The 19824-nt window shown below is 36.4% G+C and overlaps 1 protein-coding gene across 8 annotated transcripts in view; it reads left to right on the top strand.

Annotated features, from left to right (window-relative positions):
- The window catches only part of LOC103543289 (disintegrin and metalloproteinase domain-containing protein 18-like), a 466882-nt gene that overhangs the window by 370761 nt on the left and 76297 nt on the right, over positions 1 to 19824 (top strand). For all 8 annotated transcript variants that reach the window (XM_070598809.1, XM_070598814.1, XM_070598808.1 and 5 more), the window contains one exon: positions 11678 to 11867. In XM_070598809.1, the coding sequence (XP_070454910.1) occupies positions 11678 to 11867 (190 nt within the window). The remainder of the gene's footprint in view (positions 1 to 11677; positions 11868 to 19824) is intronic.

Below are 19824 nucleotides of genomic sequence, written 5' to 3' on the forward strand. Positions count from 1 at the left end.
CTCAACATATTAGTAGAGAAGTATCTTAGCATAATAAAGGTCATATATGACAAAACACAGCTAACATCATGTTTAATGGTAACAACTGAAAGTTTTCCCTCTAAGAACAAGAGCAAGAAAAGGATGCCTTCTCTTGTCACTTCTATTCAATATAACACTGCAAGACCCAGCCACAGCAATTAGATAAGAAAAAGAAATAAAAGGCATCCAAATCAGAAAGAAAGAAGTAAAACTGTCTTTGTTGCAGATGATATGATCTTATATGTGAAAAACCCTAGAGACTCTACCAAAAACTGTTAGAACTAGTGAAAAAATTCAGTCAAGTTGCAGAATACAATTTCAGTATACAAAAATGAGTAGAATTACTGCACATTAACAATGAACTATTGGAAAGAAAAATTAATAAAACAATCCAACTTACAATAACATCAAAAAGGGACATCTCATCAAGATGGCACTGTGAGCAGACATTGAACTCACCTCCTCCCATGAACACAACCAGGTTACAACAATTTTTGGAAGAATTACCCAGGATTGAAAACTTAAAACTGGATGAAAAGAACCCCCATGACAAGGGACAGTCCTAAGGAAGGCAGAAGAGGCAGAAATTCCTGCTGGAGAAGAAAAAAACCAGGTTTGGGAGCAGCGGACTTCCCAGCTGGCCAGGGGGGGAGCCATCCTAAGGTACTCAGCTCTCCCTGGAGAAGTGAGGTCTGGAGCGGGGGTGATACTGCTATAAGCATCCTTGGGACTCAGCCCAACTGAGACGGGGGTAGGCTTACTGTGTGGCTTTGCTGGCTATTAACTGTAGTGAGGACACCCACAGAAAAGCTATTGCCTGAAAGCCAAAAAGACCTGGGTCTTAAAGGGCCCACACACAAACTTATTCACTGCAGCAACCTAAAATCACCAGAGAGAAGGTTGACAGTCCTTTGGTGAAATGAGACTCACCTGGTGGGCTCTGGGGGCATCTTGGTGAGAGGAGGGACCTCTCCGGAGACTGAGACATTGGCGGGGGCCATTTTTCTGAGCTGGTCCGGGCATGCTGACACGGACCCCAGTGGCAGCCACTGAGGTTCATCTCTTGGCCTGTTAGCCCAGGGGTCTGCCACACCCACTAGAGCACAGATTTAATCCAGTCAAGCCAGGGCAGGCAACCCGCCCTAGGGACTGCCCCCACCTAACAGCAAGCCCTCAGGCTACTTTTCAGCCTGCATTGACTGGGTGCCTTGATCCTCTACAGGCAGCCAAGGGTGTCTGCCTCTGGGGGGGCAGGGCCTGTGTGAGGAGCAGGTGAACTGTGGGGGGCATTTGGGAAGAGGTAGTGTCCTCTGCAGTGTGGCATTGGGGTACACTCCAGGGGGTTGAGAAGAATGCATGGACCAGGACTGTGTTGACAGTGTATGTGGTCCTGTGGGGGGTGAGGCTTAACAGCGGCAGAGGACTTGTGCTTCAAAAATAGCCATAAAAAGGATCACCCCACCTTCCAAAGCCTGAAACAATTGAGTGCCCCCATGCCCAGGGCTACCCCACTAAGCTGCACTCCTAAAAGAACTGACAACAGCCTTGTTGGCCTGAGGCCTATCACAACTGTAAGCCCCTGTGCCTAGCAACCAACTACAACACAGCCTACCAACACAATTAAGAGGACAACTGCAATAAGGGTGTGCTGATAGACTTTGTAACCAACAGAGCTGAGGCTCCCCAAACCAGATTTACAAACAGCTGGCCAAGGAAGGAAAGATCAGACTCCCTGGGTACCTGCAGTGGAAGCAACCCTGCCACAGCAGAAGGACACAAGTAGCCCACAAAGGGGTCACTCCTGGTTCTTATGGACTGGTGAAGAGAGGGAAGCACACTGCTGTGCCTCATAAGGCATCTCATACATAAGGCCACTTCTCCAAGCTCAGGAGACATAGCCGACTCACCCAAAACAAAGAAAATAGCACTGAGAAAGAGGCATAATGAAGAGGCAAAGGAATACTTTCCAAGCAAGGGAACAGGACACAACCCCAGAAAAAGGACTAAATGAAACAGAAACTAGCAACCTACTCGACAAAGAATTCAAACAAAATATCATGAGGATGCTCACAGATATGCGGGGCAGAATGGATGAACACAGTGAGCACATCAGCAAAGAACTGGAAGATATTAAAAAAAATCAGAAATGAAGAATACAATACTCGAAATGAGAAATTCACTAGAGGGACTCAATAGCAGAGTAGAGGAAGCAGAAGAACGGATCAGCGAGCTAGATGAAATACTAGAGGAAATCACCCAAGCAGAACAGAAAAGAGAAAAAAGAATTAGACAGTATGAGAACAGTGCAAGGGAACTCTGGGAAAATATCAAGCATGATAACATTTGGATTATAGGCGTCCCAGGATGAGAAGAGAGAGACAAAGGGGCAGAAAATTTATTTGTGGAAATAATAGATGAAAATTTTCCTAACCTGAGGAAGGAAACAGACATCCAAGTTCAGGAAGCACAGAGAGCTCCAAACAAGAGAAGCCCAAAGAGGCCCACATCAAGACATATTATAATCAAAATGTCCAAAATTAAACACAAAGAGAGAATCCTAAAAGCAGCAAGAGAAAGGCCACAAGTGACATATAAAGGGAAGCCCATCAGGCTGTCAGTGGACTTCTCAGTTGAGACCCTACAGGCGAGAAGAGAATGGCATGACATATTTAAAGTGCTAAAAGGAAAAAACCTACAGCCAAGAATAGTCTATCCATCAAGGTTGTCATTCAGAATGGAAGGAGAGATAAAGAGCTTCCCAGACACGCAAAGATTAAAGGACTTTATCACCAAGAAACCAGTTCTACCAGAAATGCTGAATGGACTTATTTAAGTGGGAAAGCAATGACCACAAATAGAGATAAAAAGAAAACAATTATTAAAAAACACAAAACGACAACAACAAAAAAAAAGGCAGGAAAATCACTTGTAAGGTAAAAATAGAGTAAAGGCAGCAGATCAACTACCTGTGAAAATAATATGAAGAGTAAAAGACACGTACTAAAATCACCATGAAAAAGTAAAAAAGTACAACTTTTAGAAATAGGTCAAGCCTGGGGCTGGCCCCGTGGCCGAGTGGTTAAGTTCGCGCGCTCCGCTGCAGGCGGCCCAGTGTTTCGTTGGTTCGAATCCTGGGCGCGGACATGGCACTGCTCATCAAACCACGCTGAGGCAGCGTCCCACATGCCACAACTAGAACGACCCACAACGAAGAATATACAACTATGTACCGGGGGCTTTGGGGAGAAAAAAAAAAATAAAATCTTTAAAAAAAAAAAGAAATAGGTCAAGCTAAAGAGTCTTTCTACTCAATATAAACTGTTATATGCATGGTATATTAAATAGGATCCTCATGGTAACCACAAATCAGAAACCTATAACAAGCAGGAAAAAAAGTAAGACAAAAGAAATCAAACATATTACTAAAGATAGCCATCAAATCACGAGGGAAGAGAGCAAGAGAAAAAGAAAGGAACAGAGAAGAACCACTAAAACACCCAGAAAAAAAAGTGACAAAATGACAATAAATACATATTTATCTATAGCTACTTTAAATGTCAATGGACTAAATGCTCCAATGAAATGCCATAGGGTGACCAATTGGATAAAAAAACAAGACCTATTTATATGCAGCATACAAGAGACACACTTCAGACCTACAGACACTCACAAACTGAAAGTGAAAGGATGGAAAAAGATATTCCATGCAAATGGCAAAGAAAAGAAAGCGGGGGTAGCAATACTTATATCAGACAAAATAGACTTTAAAGCAAAAACTGTAATAAGAGACAAAGACAGTCACTACATAATGATAAAGGGAACAATCCAACAAGAAGATATAACACTTGTAAATATCTATGCACCCAACATAGGAGCACCTAAATATATAAAGCAATTATTAGCAGACGTAAGAGGAGAAATAGACAGTAACACAATAATAGTAGGGGACTTTAACACTCCAATTACACCAATGGATAGATCATCCAAACAGAAGATCAATATGGAAACACTGGCCTTAAAGGACACATTAGACCAGATGGACTTAGTAGATATATACAGAACACTCCATCCAAAACCCGCAGTATACACATTCTTTTCAAATGCCCATGGAACATTCTCCAGAATTGATCACATATTAGGCCACAAAACAAGTCTCAATAAATGTAAGAAGATCGAAATAATACCATCTATCTTTTCTGACCACAAAGGTATGAAACTGGAAATCAACTAAGAAAGAAAACCAGAAAAGCCACAAAAATGTGGAGACAGAACAAAATGCTACTGAAAATTGATTGGGTCAATGAAGAAATCAAAGAAGAAATAAAAAAATTTCTGGAGACAAATGAAAATGAAAAGACGGCATGCCAAAATCTGAGGGATACAGCAAAAGCTATTCTATGAGGGAAGTTTATAGCAATTCAGGCCTACCTCAACAAAGAAGAAAAATCCCAAATAGAAAACTAAAAGGGCACCTAAAGGTACTGGAAAAAGAACAACAAACCAAGTCCGAAATCAGCAGAAGGAAGGAAATAATAAAAATCAGAACAGAAATCAATGAAGCGGAGACTAAAAAAAAATGGAAAAAATTAATGAAACCAAGGGCTGGTCCTTCAAAAAGATAAACGAAATTGACAAATCCTTAGCCAGACTCACCAAGAAAAAAAGAGAAAAGGCTCAAATAAATAAAATCAGAAATGAAAGAGGAGAGATTACAACAGCCACCTCAGAAATACAAAAGATACTAAGAGAATACTATGAAAAGCTATATGCCAAAATTGGATAATCTAGAAGAAATGGAGAAATTCTTAGAAACATACAAACTTCCAAAACTGGACCAAGAAGATGTAGAAAATTTGAATAGACCGATCACCAGAAAGGAGATCGAATCAGCAATCAACAACCTCCCAAAAAATAAAAGTCCAGGACCAGATGGCTTCCCTGGTGAATTCTACCAAACATTCAAAGAAGACTTCATACCTATCCTTCTCAAACTCTTCCAAAAAATTGAAAGGAGGGGAGGCTTCCTAACTCCTTCTACAAAGCCAACATTATTCTGATGCCAAAACCAGACAAGGACAACACAAAAAAAGAAAATTACAGGCCAATATCACTGATGAACATCAATGCAAAAAGCCTCAACAAAATACTAGCAATTTGAATACAACAATACATTAAAAAGTTCATACATCATGATCAAGTGGGTTTCATTCCAGGAATGCAGGGATGGTTCAACATCCTCAAATCTATCAACGTGATACACCACATTAACAAAATGAAGAATAAAAATCACATGGTCATCTCAATAGATGCAGAGAAAGCATTTGACAAGATACAGCATCCATTTATGATAAAAAATCTAAATAAAATGGGTATAGAAGGAAAATATTGCAACATAGAAAAGGCCATATATGACAAATCCTCAGCAAATATCATTCTCAATGGAGAAAAACTGAAAGCTATCCCTCTAAGAACAGGAACCAGACAAGGATGACCACTGTCACCACTCTTATTTAATGTTGTAATGGAAGTCCTAGCCAGAGCAATCAGGCAAGAAAAAGAAATCAAAGGGATCCAGACTGGAAAAGAAGAAGTGAAACTGTCACTCTTTGCAGATGACATGATTTTATATCTAGAAAACCCTAAAGACTCCACTAAAAGACTTTTAGAAATAATAAACGAATACAGTCAAGTTGCAGGATACAAAATCAATGTACAAAAATCGGTTGCGTTTCTATACACTAACAACGAAGTAGCAGAAAGAGAAATTAAGAATACAATCCCGTTTACAATTGCAACAAAAAGAAAAAAATACCTAGGAATAAACTTAATCAAAGAGGTGAAAGATCTGTACACCAAAAACTATAAAACATTGTTGAAAGAAATGGAAAGATATTCCGTGTTCTTGGATTGGAAGAGTTAACATCGTTAGAATGTCCATACTTCCTAAAGCAATCTATAGATTCAACGCAATCTCTATCAAAGTTCCAACAACATTTTTTACAGAAATAGACCAAAGAATCCTAAAATTTATATGGAACAACAAAAGACCCCAAATAGGCCAAGGATTCCTGAGAAAAAAGAACAAAGCTGGAGGTATCACACTCCCTGATTTCAAATTATGCTACAAAGCCATAGTAACCAAAACAGCATGGTACTGGCAGAAAAACAGACACACAGATCAATGGAACAGAATTGAGAACCCAGAAGTAAACCCACAAGTATATGGACAGCTAATATTTGACAAGGGAGCCAAGAGTATACGATGGAGAAAGGAGAGTCTCTTCAATAAATGGTGTTGGGAAAACCAGACAGGCACATGCAAAAGAGTGAAAGTAGACCATTCCCTTACACCATGCACAAAAATCAACTCAAAATGGACTAAAGACTTGAATGTAAGACCCGAAACCATGAGACTTCTAGAAGAAAACACAGGCAGTATGCTCTATGACATCGGTCTGAGCAGCATATTTTCAAGTCTCTTGTCTGACCAGGCAAGGGAAACAAAAGGAAAAATGAACAAATGGGACTACATCAAACTAAAAGCTTCTGCACAGCAAAGGAAACCATCAACAAAATGAAAAGACATCCTAACAATTGGGAGAAGATATTTGCAAATCATATATCAGATAAAGGGTTAATATCCAAAATATACAAAGAACTAACAGCTCAACAACAAAAAAACCAACAATCCAACTAGAAAATGGGCAAAAGATCTGAACAGAGATTTCTCCAAAGAAGATATACAGATGGCCAACAGGCATATGAAAAGATGCTCGACATCATTAGCTATAAAGGAAATGCAAATCAAAACGACAATGAGGTATCACCTCACTCCGGTCAGAATGGCTATAATTAACAAGACAGGAAACAGCAAATGTTGGAGAGGATGTGGAGAGAAGGGAACCGTTGTTCATTGCTGGTGGCAGTGCAAACTGGTGCAGCCACTATGGAAAGCAGTATGGAGTATCCTCAGAAAATTAAGGATAGATCTACCATATGATCCCACTAGTCCACTGCTGTGTATTTGTCCAAAGAACTTGAAAACAAAAGGCATAAAGATACTTGCACCCCTATGTTCATTGCAGCATTATACACAATAGCCAAGACATGGAAACAACCTAGCTGCCCATCAAGGGATGAATGGATAAAGAAGATCTGGTATTTATACATGATGAACTACTACTCAGCCATAAGAAAAGACGAAATCCAGCCATTTGTGACAACATGGATGGACCTTGAGGGTATTATGCTGAGTGAAATAAGTCAGAGGGAGGAAGTCAAATACCATATGATCTCACTCATAAGTAGAAGATAAAACGACAAAAAAAAAAAACCACATAGCATTGGAGATTGGATTGGTGGTTACCATTGGGGAAGGGGGAAGGGGGGAGTGCAAAAAGGGTGATTAGGTTTACATGTGAGGGGATGGACTATAATTAGTTTTCGGGTGGTGAACGTGATGTAATGTACACAGAATTCGAAATATGATGTACATCCAAAAAATTAAAAAGAAATAAAAGACAGACAATAAAAAAATAATAACATCAAAAAGAATAAAATGCTTAGGAATAAATTTAAACAAGGAAGTGAAAGATGTATACACTGAAAACTATAAGATATTGATAAAAGATATTGAAGAAAAACACAAATAAATGTAAAAATATTCTCTGCTAATGGATTGGAAGAATTAATATTGTTAAAATGTTCATACTATACAAAGCTATATACAGATTCAATGCAATCCCTATCAAAATTCCAATGGCATTTTTCACAGAAATAGAAAAACTATTCTAAAATTGTATGGAGCCATAAAAGACCCAGAATAGCCAAAGCAATACTGAGAAAGAAGAACAAGCTGGAGACATCACACTTCCTGATTTCAAACTATATCACAAAACTGTACTAACCAAAAGAGTATAATATTGGTATAAAAACAGAAACATATCAATGGAATAGAATAGACTATCTAGAAACAAACCCATGCATACATGGTGAATTAATTTTTGACAAAGAGCTAACATTATCCAATGGGGAAAGGATAGTCTCCTCAATAAATGGTGTCAAGGAAACTGGATTGCTACAGGAAAAAAATAAAACGTGGCCTCTATTTTGTACCATATACATATAAACTCAAAATGGAAAAGTGACTTGAATGTAAGAAATGAAACTGTAAAACTCCTAGGAGAAAATATAGGGAATAAACTCCTTGACATTGGTCTTGGAAATGATTTTGGGGGTTGGCACAAAAAGCAAAGGAAAGAAACAGACACATAGGAATACAACAAACTAAAAAGCTTCTGCTCAGCAAAGGAAACCATCCACAAACTGAAAAGGCAACCTATGGAATGGGAGAAAATATTTGCAAACCACGGATTTGATAAGGGGTTAACATCCAAAATACACAGTGGAGTCTTACAACTCAATAGCAAACAAATAACCTTTTAAAAATGGACAAGGGACCTGAATAAACATTTTCCTAAAGAAGATATGCAAATGGCCAACAAGTATGTGAAAAGATGTGCAACATTACTAATCATCACGGAAATGCAAATCAAAACCAAAACAAGCTATTACCTCACCTGTTAAGATAGCTATTGTCAAAAAGACAATAGATATCAAAGTCTGGTGAGGATGTGGAGGAAAGAGAACCATTGTACACTCTTTGTGTGAGTATAAACTGGCACAGCTGCTATAGATAACAATATGGAGTTTCGTCAGGAAGTTAAAAATAGAACTACCATATGATCCACCAATCCTATTTCTAGCTATATATCCAAGGGAAATAAAATCAGTATCTTGAAGAGATTTCATTGCAGCATTATTCATAATAGCCAAGGTATGGAAACAATCTAAGTGTCTATCAGCGAATGAATGGATCAAGAAAATGTGGCATATATGTAACGGAATATTATTCAGCTTTAAAAAAGAAGGCAGTTCTGTCATTTGTGACAACACGATGAACCTGGGGGACAGCATGCTGAATGAAATAAGCTAGACAGAAAAAGAAAAATACTGAAATGTATCACTTATATGTGGAATCTAAAGCAAAAAAATAAAAAGTCAAACTCATAGAAATGGAGAGTAGAAAAGTGGTTGCCAGTGGGAAATGTGGAGAGGTTGGTAAAAGGATACAGACTTTTAGTTATGAGATACATAAGGTCTGAAGATCTAATGTATAATATGGTGACTATACTTGATAACACTGTATTGGATAACCGAAATTTACTAAAAGAGTAGAACTTAAATGTTTTCACAAACAGAAAAAGATAAATATGTGAAATGATGAATGTGTTAACTTGATGGGGAGATTCTTTCACAATATATATGTATATCAAATCATCATTTTATATTTTAAATATCTTACAATTTTATTTGTCAATTATATTTCAATAAATGTGGAAAAAATAGTAGCAGATAAGTAAGTTCTGTATACAACCTAGTTCTATAGCTAAAAATACGGTGTTGTATACTTAAAATTTGCTAGGAGGGTAGATCTTGTGTTGTGTTCTTACCGCAATAATAATAATAACAATGATGATGATGATGATGATAATAATAATAACAATACAAGGGGCAGGAGGAAAGTTTGAGAAGTGATGGATATGTTTATGTCCTTGATGATGTTGATGGTTTCACCGGTGTGTACTTATCCCCACATTCAGCAAGTTGTATACATTAAATATGAACAGCTTTTCAGTTGTTGATTATACCCTAAAGTCGTTTAAAAAATTGTAACAGAGCCAAATTCAAGAACCAAGGGAGTGGGAAGAGAATGTGAAAACACCCAGATAAGGTCAAGTGATCCAGAGAGATGCAGGACTTTCTTTAATTTCTGAGACATAGTCAGAAAAAATTGCAAAGTTAAAAAACAGCTTGGATCCTTTATGGAGATTATAAATGGCTGAAGAAGGTGTTGGGTAGGATTAAGACAGTATCCTCCACCACATGCCTTTACACATGAGTTTATTATGGATTAAGTATGACATGTAAAGAATGCAGAATTTTCCACATACCTCAACACGGGAAGACTAATGGATTGAAATAGGTCTAAAATCACAAAGTGAATGCATATGAGGGGAGATCTCATGAGGAGAACCTTATAATCATTAAAAGACAAAGTATAATCTGCTACACCTTGTTAGAACCAATATAGAGCACCAGTGATCAGGCAGACTGAGTTATGCTAAGGGGATGCCAACAAAGGCAGGAGACGGTGGTAAACCAGCCACACTTAATCTCTCTCCCTGATGGCCAGAGGCACGTCTGCTGCCCTTGGTCTAAGATTATCCACGGGAGAAGGAAAAGGAAAGGTGGAAGGAACCATGAAAGTCAGCAACTGTGACTTATCTGAACTTCATCTGAGATAATAAGAGTACATGAATTTTCTTGAAATAAAATCACTAGATGAGACTAGAATTCTATAGCACAATTCATTTGCTGTAAGCAGACTGTGGTCCCTTTTCAGAAAAGAAAAATCACTTCTAAGAATTCAGCCACATGTGAAAATTTTGAGAGAATAGACTTTGGAGGAAGAGTTTGTACTCTGTAGCCAGATTGGAAAGACACTTACCATGCAAAGCTGTTTTAAGATGTATTCTATAGAAAGAGAGTGGAGCCACAGTCGAAAGAAACATCTAGATCTGAGAAACTAGAAAAAATAGACTGGAGGGGAGAAAACTTGGAAAGCGATTTAGGTTTTGGCTCCAAACCTCATTTCACTGTTCACTTCTTGATGCCATCAAGCTAATCCCTGTGATATTAAAAGAGCCAAAAATGGTCTTCTAGGATAACTAGATGAAATTTCCTAAGGGGAGACTTTTGGAGAAATAGTAATGACATGCTAAACAGACATATACTCAATAGCTAAGAATGGTTGTTTCTATTGAGGATTAGAGTTGATACATTTGAGTGATTCCAAGAGAAAGAGGTGACATAGATTATTTTCCAGGTCATTGTTTAAGAATATTGTAAGCCTTTTAGAGAAAAGCTGATATTCTACCCAATGATAGATTATAAATGGCTAAACAAACTGTTTATGGGATAATCTTTGTTATACTTGTGGCATAAGGGGGATCTAAAAGTTCCCTAATCTCTGGAAGTATTAGCTTATTGGAAGAATCTTGGGATCAAAATAAAAGAGTCATTTTGCCAAATGCCAAAATACACTACAGAGGTGTACTGACTAGAGACCATGGCAGGGACCATGGGCATAATCAGAAGGGGCTCAAAAGATGCACCAAGAGTAAATAAATGCAATCAGCTACTGTCAGAAAATGTTGGGTAATGAATGATCAGACTGGCTAAGCTATATCAAAGTGGGAGCAGGTGGTGAATTTTCCCAAAGAATGTGATAAAATATGATGAGTCTTCTAAGACAACTGGAGACTAGACAACAAAGCTGAGTTCTGGAATAGGAAATGAAGTCATGTCTGGACATTTGAGTTCAGTGTGTAGTTTTCAATTCTGCTATAGTGCCAATTAATTAAATTGCATTCAGTTGCTGCAAAACTATAAAATAGTGTTATGTTGGCATTTATTCTGGTTTTATACCATCAATTGAACATTCATGTTACCACCCATGTAATATAATAATTATTTGAAACTTGCTATCATTGAAACACAAGATGATAAGGGATTTTCTGCTTTCCATTTCCAGGGATGTTCTCTGTGGAAAATTAGCTTGTGTTTGGCCAGATAAGAATACATATAAAAGTGCTGTTCAGTCTGCAGTTTATTCATATATACCAGGGCATGTATGCATATCCGTAGCTACTGGGTCTTCAGTGAGATCAGATGGAAGAGATTATGTCTATGTGGCTGATGGCACTGTGTGTGGTGCACAAATGGTAACAAAACTTTCATTTATATTTAGCTGTATTAAATTATGTAATTATTAGATATCATATTCCATGATGACTATCACAATTGTACTGAATGGATTTGAGCCTGGTGCTGCCACTTATTTGCCTTACAATGTTGAAAGTTAATTAAACTAAGCCTCACTTATCCAATAGCATTGCTTTTTGGATTAACCTGTTATCAGTTCTTGTGTGAGAAGATATGTATGCGTTTTAAGCACTGACAGGTGATTTTTTTAGATTTTTGAATTCTAACAGCTTTAAATCATAAAATTCTAGTTTTGACTTTTCAATTTTCCCTGCTTGACAAAGAAACATAATTGAGCCTTTATATTTCTTAAGTCATCTGTTTATGTATATAATCAAAATATAAGTGTGAGAAGTTTGTAAGAACCATACATGAAATCTGTACTAAGAAAGCAGTGATGTACAAGCCTGTGTACGTATGCATATTTGCATACATATGAGCATTTATACTCATGTAGCCCTAAAATAATGGGAGAACAAAAATGGTTCAGGGGTTGAGTTAGTTGATCTGGAAGTATGAGTGCACACATTTAAGAAAATATAAGGCATCTGAGATCAGATGTTTTGCATGTAAATGGCACTCAGCACTTACTTGCTGAATTAGAAATAAAAAAGAACCTTGAAATGGTGAATCAATTAGCTGATTCATATACCTGGGATCTGCAATTCTATTCCCTTGGGAAACTTTCTTGTGGTGGTTGGCAGGTTCTAAAATGGTTTCAATGTTCCCACTTCCTGGTATTCACTTCCTTGTGTAATCCCCTTCCTTTGTGAGTGGGCTGGATAAAGTGACTTTCTTGTAACGAATAGAATATGGCAAGAGTTATGGGATGTCACTTATAAGATTAGATTTAAAAAGAGAGAACTCTTAAACAAAAAGTAGCCATAACCTGATAATTTTGAAAATTCTCAGCTTCATCACACAGAAAAAGATGCTAAAAAATTAAGAAATGGATTCAAGAAAAGTCAGGAAAATGTGTACAGATAAAGCCAGGAGTGAAACTGCACAAATGTTAACTAAGGGCTCAAAAACATCAAAGGATCACTGTGTTATTCAGTTATGCAAATGTCCCCCTTAGAGATTAAGGGCATGCATCACAGATCCCCTAAAGAAAAAATTAAAAAATGAAGCCTCTAAAAAGCTTTAGGGCTTTGTCTTTCAGCCATCCCAGCAAAAGTCCAAAGTAGAGAAAAGCTTATTTTGAAGAGATTTGTAAATGTGTCTTTTGTATAATGGAATGAACTCCGATGAGATTCATAGGAGGTCCACACAGTTTTTGAGAAATATCAGCAGACACCCTACCAGCAAGGATGACAGAGACAAAGAATATAAAGTGTAAAGAGGCTATTGAACTCCCCAAATTCTCCTGGGAGGAAGCAGGTTGAAGCAATTGCTCAGCTGTTAGCACATGCTACCTTTTGTAAAGAAGGAAAAAATACTGAGGGTAAAACAAGAGCTGAAAGGGCAGAATCAAGAGCCAAGAATGATTATTCACATGCCTCAAAACCTAACCAAGGAACTCCCAAAGTTTGTCCTGCTGGATTTCAGAATTGCTATGGACCAATGATTCCTTTTATGTGCCATCTTCCTGCCATTTTGAATAGGAATGTCTATGCCTGTCCTACTATGGTATTTTGGTGATGTTGGGGACAGATAACTTAATTTGCCAGTTTCACAGACCTACAGATGAAGGAACTGTACTAAGAAATAGATCCAGGGGCCTAATTCACAGCTGGAGCTAAGTTATATGAAGCAATAGGCTTTGAACAGATGTTATAATTGGATGAGACTTGAAGACCTTGAGGATGAATGTAGTTTGCATACATAACATTAGAAGACAGAGGATGGACTGTGATAATCTGCTTTTAAAATATACCTCAATGATCTCACCTTTTCTTATTCACTCCCCTCTAAAAATACATCCTCCTACATGCTGTTCTGGGAGGGATGGATCTAGTGACTTGCTTCTCAAAAGTAGAGTAGGGCAAAAGTGACAGAATGTCACCTCTGACATCAGGTTATAAAAGATGGTATCTTCCCATTTCCTTGCACTCTCTCTCACCCTTTCACATTTTTGGATTGCTTGCTTTGATGAAACAAACTGTCATGTAAGAGAGAAATACAAGGGAAGGAACTCAGTATAGCTTCCAGCCAACAGCCCTTGAAAGTGAGGACATTAACCCAACAACCCAACAACAACCACGTGACAAGTTTGGAAGGAGATCTGCCTGATTTCACCTTCAGCTGAAACTGGCTGACACTCTAATAGCAACCTTTTGAGAATCCTGAAGCAAACGACCAACCTATGCTATGACCAGAATTCCTGGCTCACTGAAACTGAGATAATAAATACATGTTGTTTCATTTCCCTAACACAAATGCCTACGAGTACAATTTGTGCTTCACATGATAAGTACATTTAGTTTTGTAATAAACCGCTATAATCTTTGCCAGAATGGCTGTACCATTTTACATTTCTACCAGCAACAGGGGAGGGATCAAGTTTCTCCATATCCTCACCAGTATTTGGGGCTATCACTATTTTTGCTTTCTGCTATTTTGATATGTATGTACTGATATTGGTGCTTTTAATTTGCATTTGTCTAATGGTTAATTATATTCAAAATCTTTTCAAGTGCTTGTATACTATCAATATATCCTCCTCAGTGAAATGCTTACTCACATCTTTTGCAAATTTTCTAATAGGTGCCTTTTATTCAATGCTGACTTTTAATTTTTATATATCCTACACTCAAGGTTGCAAATAGTTTTCTCCTATTCTGTAGCTTGTGTTTTCATCTTCTTCACAGAGTTTCACAGAGCAAAAGCTCTTAAATTTTTCTAGCGTCCAGTACAGCATCTTTTCCTCTTATAGATCATACTTTTGGTGTCAAGTTTAATAACTCTTCATGTGGCCCTAAGTCATGGAGATATTATCCCATGTTTTAATTTTTTTTTCTAAAAATGTATAATATTGTGTTTTACATTTAAGTCTTTATTCCATTTTAACTTAACTCTTTTATAAGGTGTGAGGCTTAAGTTGAGGTTCCTTTTTTTGTACCTTTGTCAAAAATAAATTAGGTATGTTTTTGTGGGCATATTTTTAGATCGTCTACTCTGTTAAATAGATTTACATGTCTATCCATCCACTGATACCATATTTTCTTGATTACTTCACAATGTAGTAACCCTTAATAGCAGGCAGAGTGATTCTTCCCATTGAATTTTCCTTTTTCAAAATTGTTTTAGCTATTCTAGGTATCTTTTTATATAAATTTTAGAGTAAACTTGTGTATGACTACAAAAAGACTTTTCTGGAATTTTAATAAGGATTATGTTAAAAGTATAGTTCAATTTGGAAAGAACTGATATCTTTACTATATTGAATCTTCCAATCCTTGGATATGGTAAGCTTCTTCAATTATTTAGGTAGTCATTGATTTTTTATGAGCATTTTATAATTTTCAGGATATAGATCCCATACATCTTTTGTTAGATTTATATCTAAGTATTTTATTCACTTTGGAGTAGGTATAACGGTGTTGTGTTTTTATTTTCACCTTTTCACATGTTTGTTGTTAGTATACAGAAAGGTGATTTTTGTGAGTTGAACTTGTGTCTGAAAGCTTGCTGAACTTTTATTAGTTCTAGAGCTTTTTTGTAGATTTCTTAGGATTTTGGATGCTTACAATCATATCATATTTTTTTTCTTTATAGTCTATATGTTTTTTATTTGTTTTCCTTTCCTTATTGAACTGGCTAGAATTTCACATATTATGTTGAATAAGAGTTGTGAGAATGGACACCCTTGCCATCTTCCTGATCTTAGGGGAAAGCATTCAGTCATCCACCATCAAATATTATGTTAGCTGTATGTTTTCAAGATGATCCTTAGCCAGTTAAGGAAGTTGTTTTCTATTCCTTGTTTGCTGAGTTGTTTGTTTTTGTTTTTTTTTTATCATGAATAGGTGTTGAATTTTATCAGATGCTTTTGCTATGTCTATTGATATGACCATGCAATGTTTTCTTTGGAATTATAGTTCTATTTTATCCAAATCATCTAAAAACCAATATGTGGGAGTTCACTGATGGCATTTGAGTTGTCTAGATTTATAAGAAAAACTAGAGTTTCTGAAGATAGTAAATTTTCCCTTAGTCCATGTTATCTAATGTAGCCTGATAGCGATTTGGAAGCACAAGTGATTAAATTTTGGAGAATTTTGGAAAATTGTTCAAAATTGCCAGAGACTTTCATCATAACAATCTAGGATACTTAAAAGTGCTCAGCACCTCTGTTATTCCGAGATTCCACTGATGACTGGGTCTCATTTTTAACTAAGCTGGATGAGAAATGTTACAGTGGTAACGATGTGTGTTATATTATTGTAGGAAAATTATATTTGGATGTGTGAAATATATTGATATTTTGGTTAAAGTATTATTTTTCACTTCTCAAATGGCTAGTGCTTATTTTCTTTGTTGTTAAATGACTACAATTTCTCCCATACAAATAAGAGCATTGATTATTTAAGGAAAATATTTTCAGACTCTCAATATTTTTGATTCATATTTTCCTCTTAAAAATGCATAAAAATCATAACTCTGTGCAAACAAATTTCTTTGTAAAACTACGAGTTATTGTACATCATTTGTGGTGTATTATTTGATTAAAAGTATTCTTCCATAACTCTGCTTGACACACATAGTGAGCCAGCAGTATAAGGGCAGTGTGCTGAAATGCAGCAAAGAGTGGCTTTATCACAGGATGTGGAAGATACTGATTTCTTTTTTAAAAAATTGAGATTCTTATTTTTTAATAGAAGTATTTCTTATCCAACTAGCCTTCCAAAGTGGATTGCAGGAATCCAGGATATGAAGTCTAGCATGTTCAATTACAATATTTGTATACAGTGTAATATAAAGTTAAGGTATTATTGAAATGCCTTTGTTGTCTCTTGTGTCTGTATATGGAAAATTCTTGTGCTACTCAGAATATGACAATAAAATATCACAAATATTGAGAACATTTCTATACAATATTAATGAGAAGTTGGTGGTGTCATTAAAGTGTCATATATGGTATGTTTTTTATGTTTCCAAAATTATTTATGATACATTATTTGTTCTCATTGTGTTTTTAATTTTTTTTCATTTTTCCATTAAAAAAAATTTTTTATTGCAGTAACATTGGATTATAACATGATATAGTTTTCAGATGTACATCGTAATATATTTGGAATTCTGTGTAGATTGCATCGTGTTCACCACCCAAAAACTACTTATAGTCCATCAATACACATCTGAGCCTGATCACCCCTTTTACCCTCTCCCCTCCCCACTTCCCTTATGGTAACTGCCAAACCAATCTGTGTTGCCATGTGTTTGTTTGTCGTTGTTTTTATCTTCTACTTATGAGTGAGATCATACAGTATTTGACTTTCTCCCATGACTTATTTCACTTAGCATAATACCCTCAAGGTCCATCCATGTTTTCACAAATGGCTGGATTTCAGCATTTCTTATGGTTGAGTAGTATTCTGTTATGTATATATACCACATCTTCTTTATCCATTCACTTCATGGGCACCTAGGTTGCTTTCAAGTCTTTGCTATTGTGAATAATACTTCAATGAACATAGGGGTGCATGTATCTTTAGGCATTTGTGTTTTCAGGTTCTTTGGATAAATACCCAGGAGTGGAAGGTTGGATTATATGGTAGACCTATTCTTAATTTTCTGAGGATACTCCATACTGCTTTCCATAGTGACTACACCAGTTTGCACTCCCACCAGCAGTGTACAACAATTCCCTTCTGTTCACATCGTCTCCAACTCTTGTTGGTTCCTGTCTTATTGATCATAGCCATTCTGACTGGAGTGAGGTGATACCTCATTGTAGTTTTGATTTGCATTTCCCTGAGAGCTAATGATGTTGAACATCTTTTCATATGCCTGTTGGCCATCCATATATCTTCTTTGGAAAAATCTCTGTTCAGATCTTTTGCCCATTTTTTAATTGGGTTGTTGTTTTTATGTTGTAGAGATGTATGAGATTTTTGTACATTTTGGATATTAACCCCTTATCTGCTATATGGTTTGCAAATATTTTCTCCCAATTGTTAGGATGTCTTTTCATTTTCTTGATGGTTTCCTTTGCTGTGCAGAAGCTGTTTTGTTTGATGTTGCCCCATTTGTTCATTTTTTCTTTTGTTTCCCTTGCCTGGTCAGACATGGTACTTGAAAATATGCCGCTAAGACCAATGTTAAACAGCATACTGCCTATGTTTTCTCATAGAAGTTTCATGGTTTCAGATCTTACATTCAAGTCTTTAATCCATTTTGAGTTGATTTCTGTGCATGGTGTTAAGATAATGGTCTACTGTCATCCTTTTGCATGTGGCTGTCTTGTTTTCCCAACACCATTTATTGAAGAGACTCTCCTTTCTCCATCATATGCTCTTGGGTCCCTTGTCAAATATTAGCTGTCCCTAAAAGTGTGGGTTTATTTCTGGGCTCTCGATTCTGTTCCATTGATCTGTGTGTCTGTTTTTGTGCCAGTACCATGCTGTTTTGTTTACTATGGCTTTGTAATATATTTTGAAATCAGGGAATGTCCTACCTCTGGCTTTGTTCTTTTTTCTCAGAAATCCTTTGGCTATTCGGGGTCTTGTGTTTTTCCATATAAATTTTAGGATTCTTTGTTCTATTTCTGTGAAAAATTTTTTTGCAATTTGATAGAGATTGCATCAAATCTATAGATTGCTTTAGGAAGTATGGACATTTTAATGATGTTAATTATTCCAGTCCCAGAGCACAGAATATCTTTCCATTTCTTTGCATCTTCTCTAATTTCTGTCAACAATGTTTTATAATTTTTAGTGTAGAGATCTTTCACCTCTTTGGTTAGCTTATTCCTATGTATTTTATATTTTTTGTGGCAATTTTAAATGAGAGTGTATTCTTAATTTTCCTTTCTGCTACTTCGTGGTTCATGTATAGAAAATGCAACCTTTTTTGTATCTTGGTTTTATATCCTGCGACTTGAATATATTCGTTTATTATTTCTAAAAGTTTTTTAGTGGATTCGTTAGAGTTTTCTATACATAAAATCATGTGGTCTAGAAAGAGTGTCAGTTTCAATTCTTTTCCAATTTGGATCCCTTTTATTTCTTTTTCTTGCATGATTGATCTCAATAGAACTTCCAATACTATGATAAATAAGAGTGGTGAAAGTGTACATCCTTGTCTGATTCCTGTTCTTAGAGGGATAGCTTTCAGTTTTTCTCCATTGAGAATATTTGTTGTGGGTTGTCATATATGGCCTGTATTCTGTTGAGGTATTTTCCTTCTATACCCGTTTTATTTAGAGTTTTTATCATAAATGGATGCTGTATCTTGTCAAATGCTTTCTCTGCATCTATAGATATGATCATGTGATTTTTATTCTTCATTTTGTTAATGTGGTGTATCATGTTGATAGACTTGTGGATGTTGAACCATCCCTGCATCCCTGGAATGAATCCCACCCAATCATGGTCTATGATCTTTTGAATGTATTGTTGTATTCTTCGATGTGCTAGGATTTTGTTGGGGATTTTTGCATCAGTGTTCATCAGTGATATTGGCCTGTAATTTTCTTTTTTTGTGTTGTCCTTGTCTGGTTTTTTTTTTTTTTTTTTTACCAGAATAATGTTGGCTTTGTTGAATGAGTTAGGAAGCCTCCCCTCCTCTTCAATTTTTTGGAAGAGTTTGAGAAGGATAGGTATTAAGTCTTCTTTGAATGTTTGGCAGAATTCACCAGGGAAGCCATCTGGTCCTGGACTTTTATTTTTTGAGAAGTTTTGATTGCTGTTTCGATCACTTTACTGGCAATTGGTCTCTTCAAATTCTCTACTTCTGCTTGGTCCAGTTTTGGAA

Source organism: Equus przewalskii, chromosome 28 (assembly GCF_037783145.1).
Source record: "Equus przewalskii isolate Varuska chromosome 28, EquPr2, whole genome shotgun sequence".
NCBI lineage: Eukaryota > Metazoa > Chordata > Mammalia > Perissodactyla > Equidae > Equus > Equus przewalskii.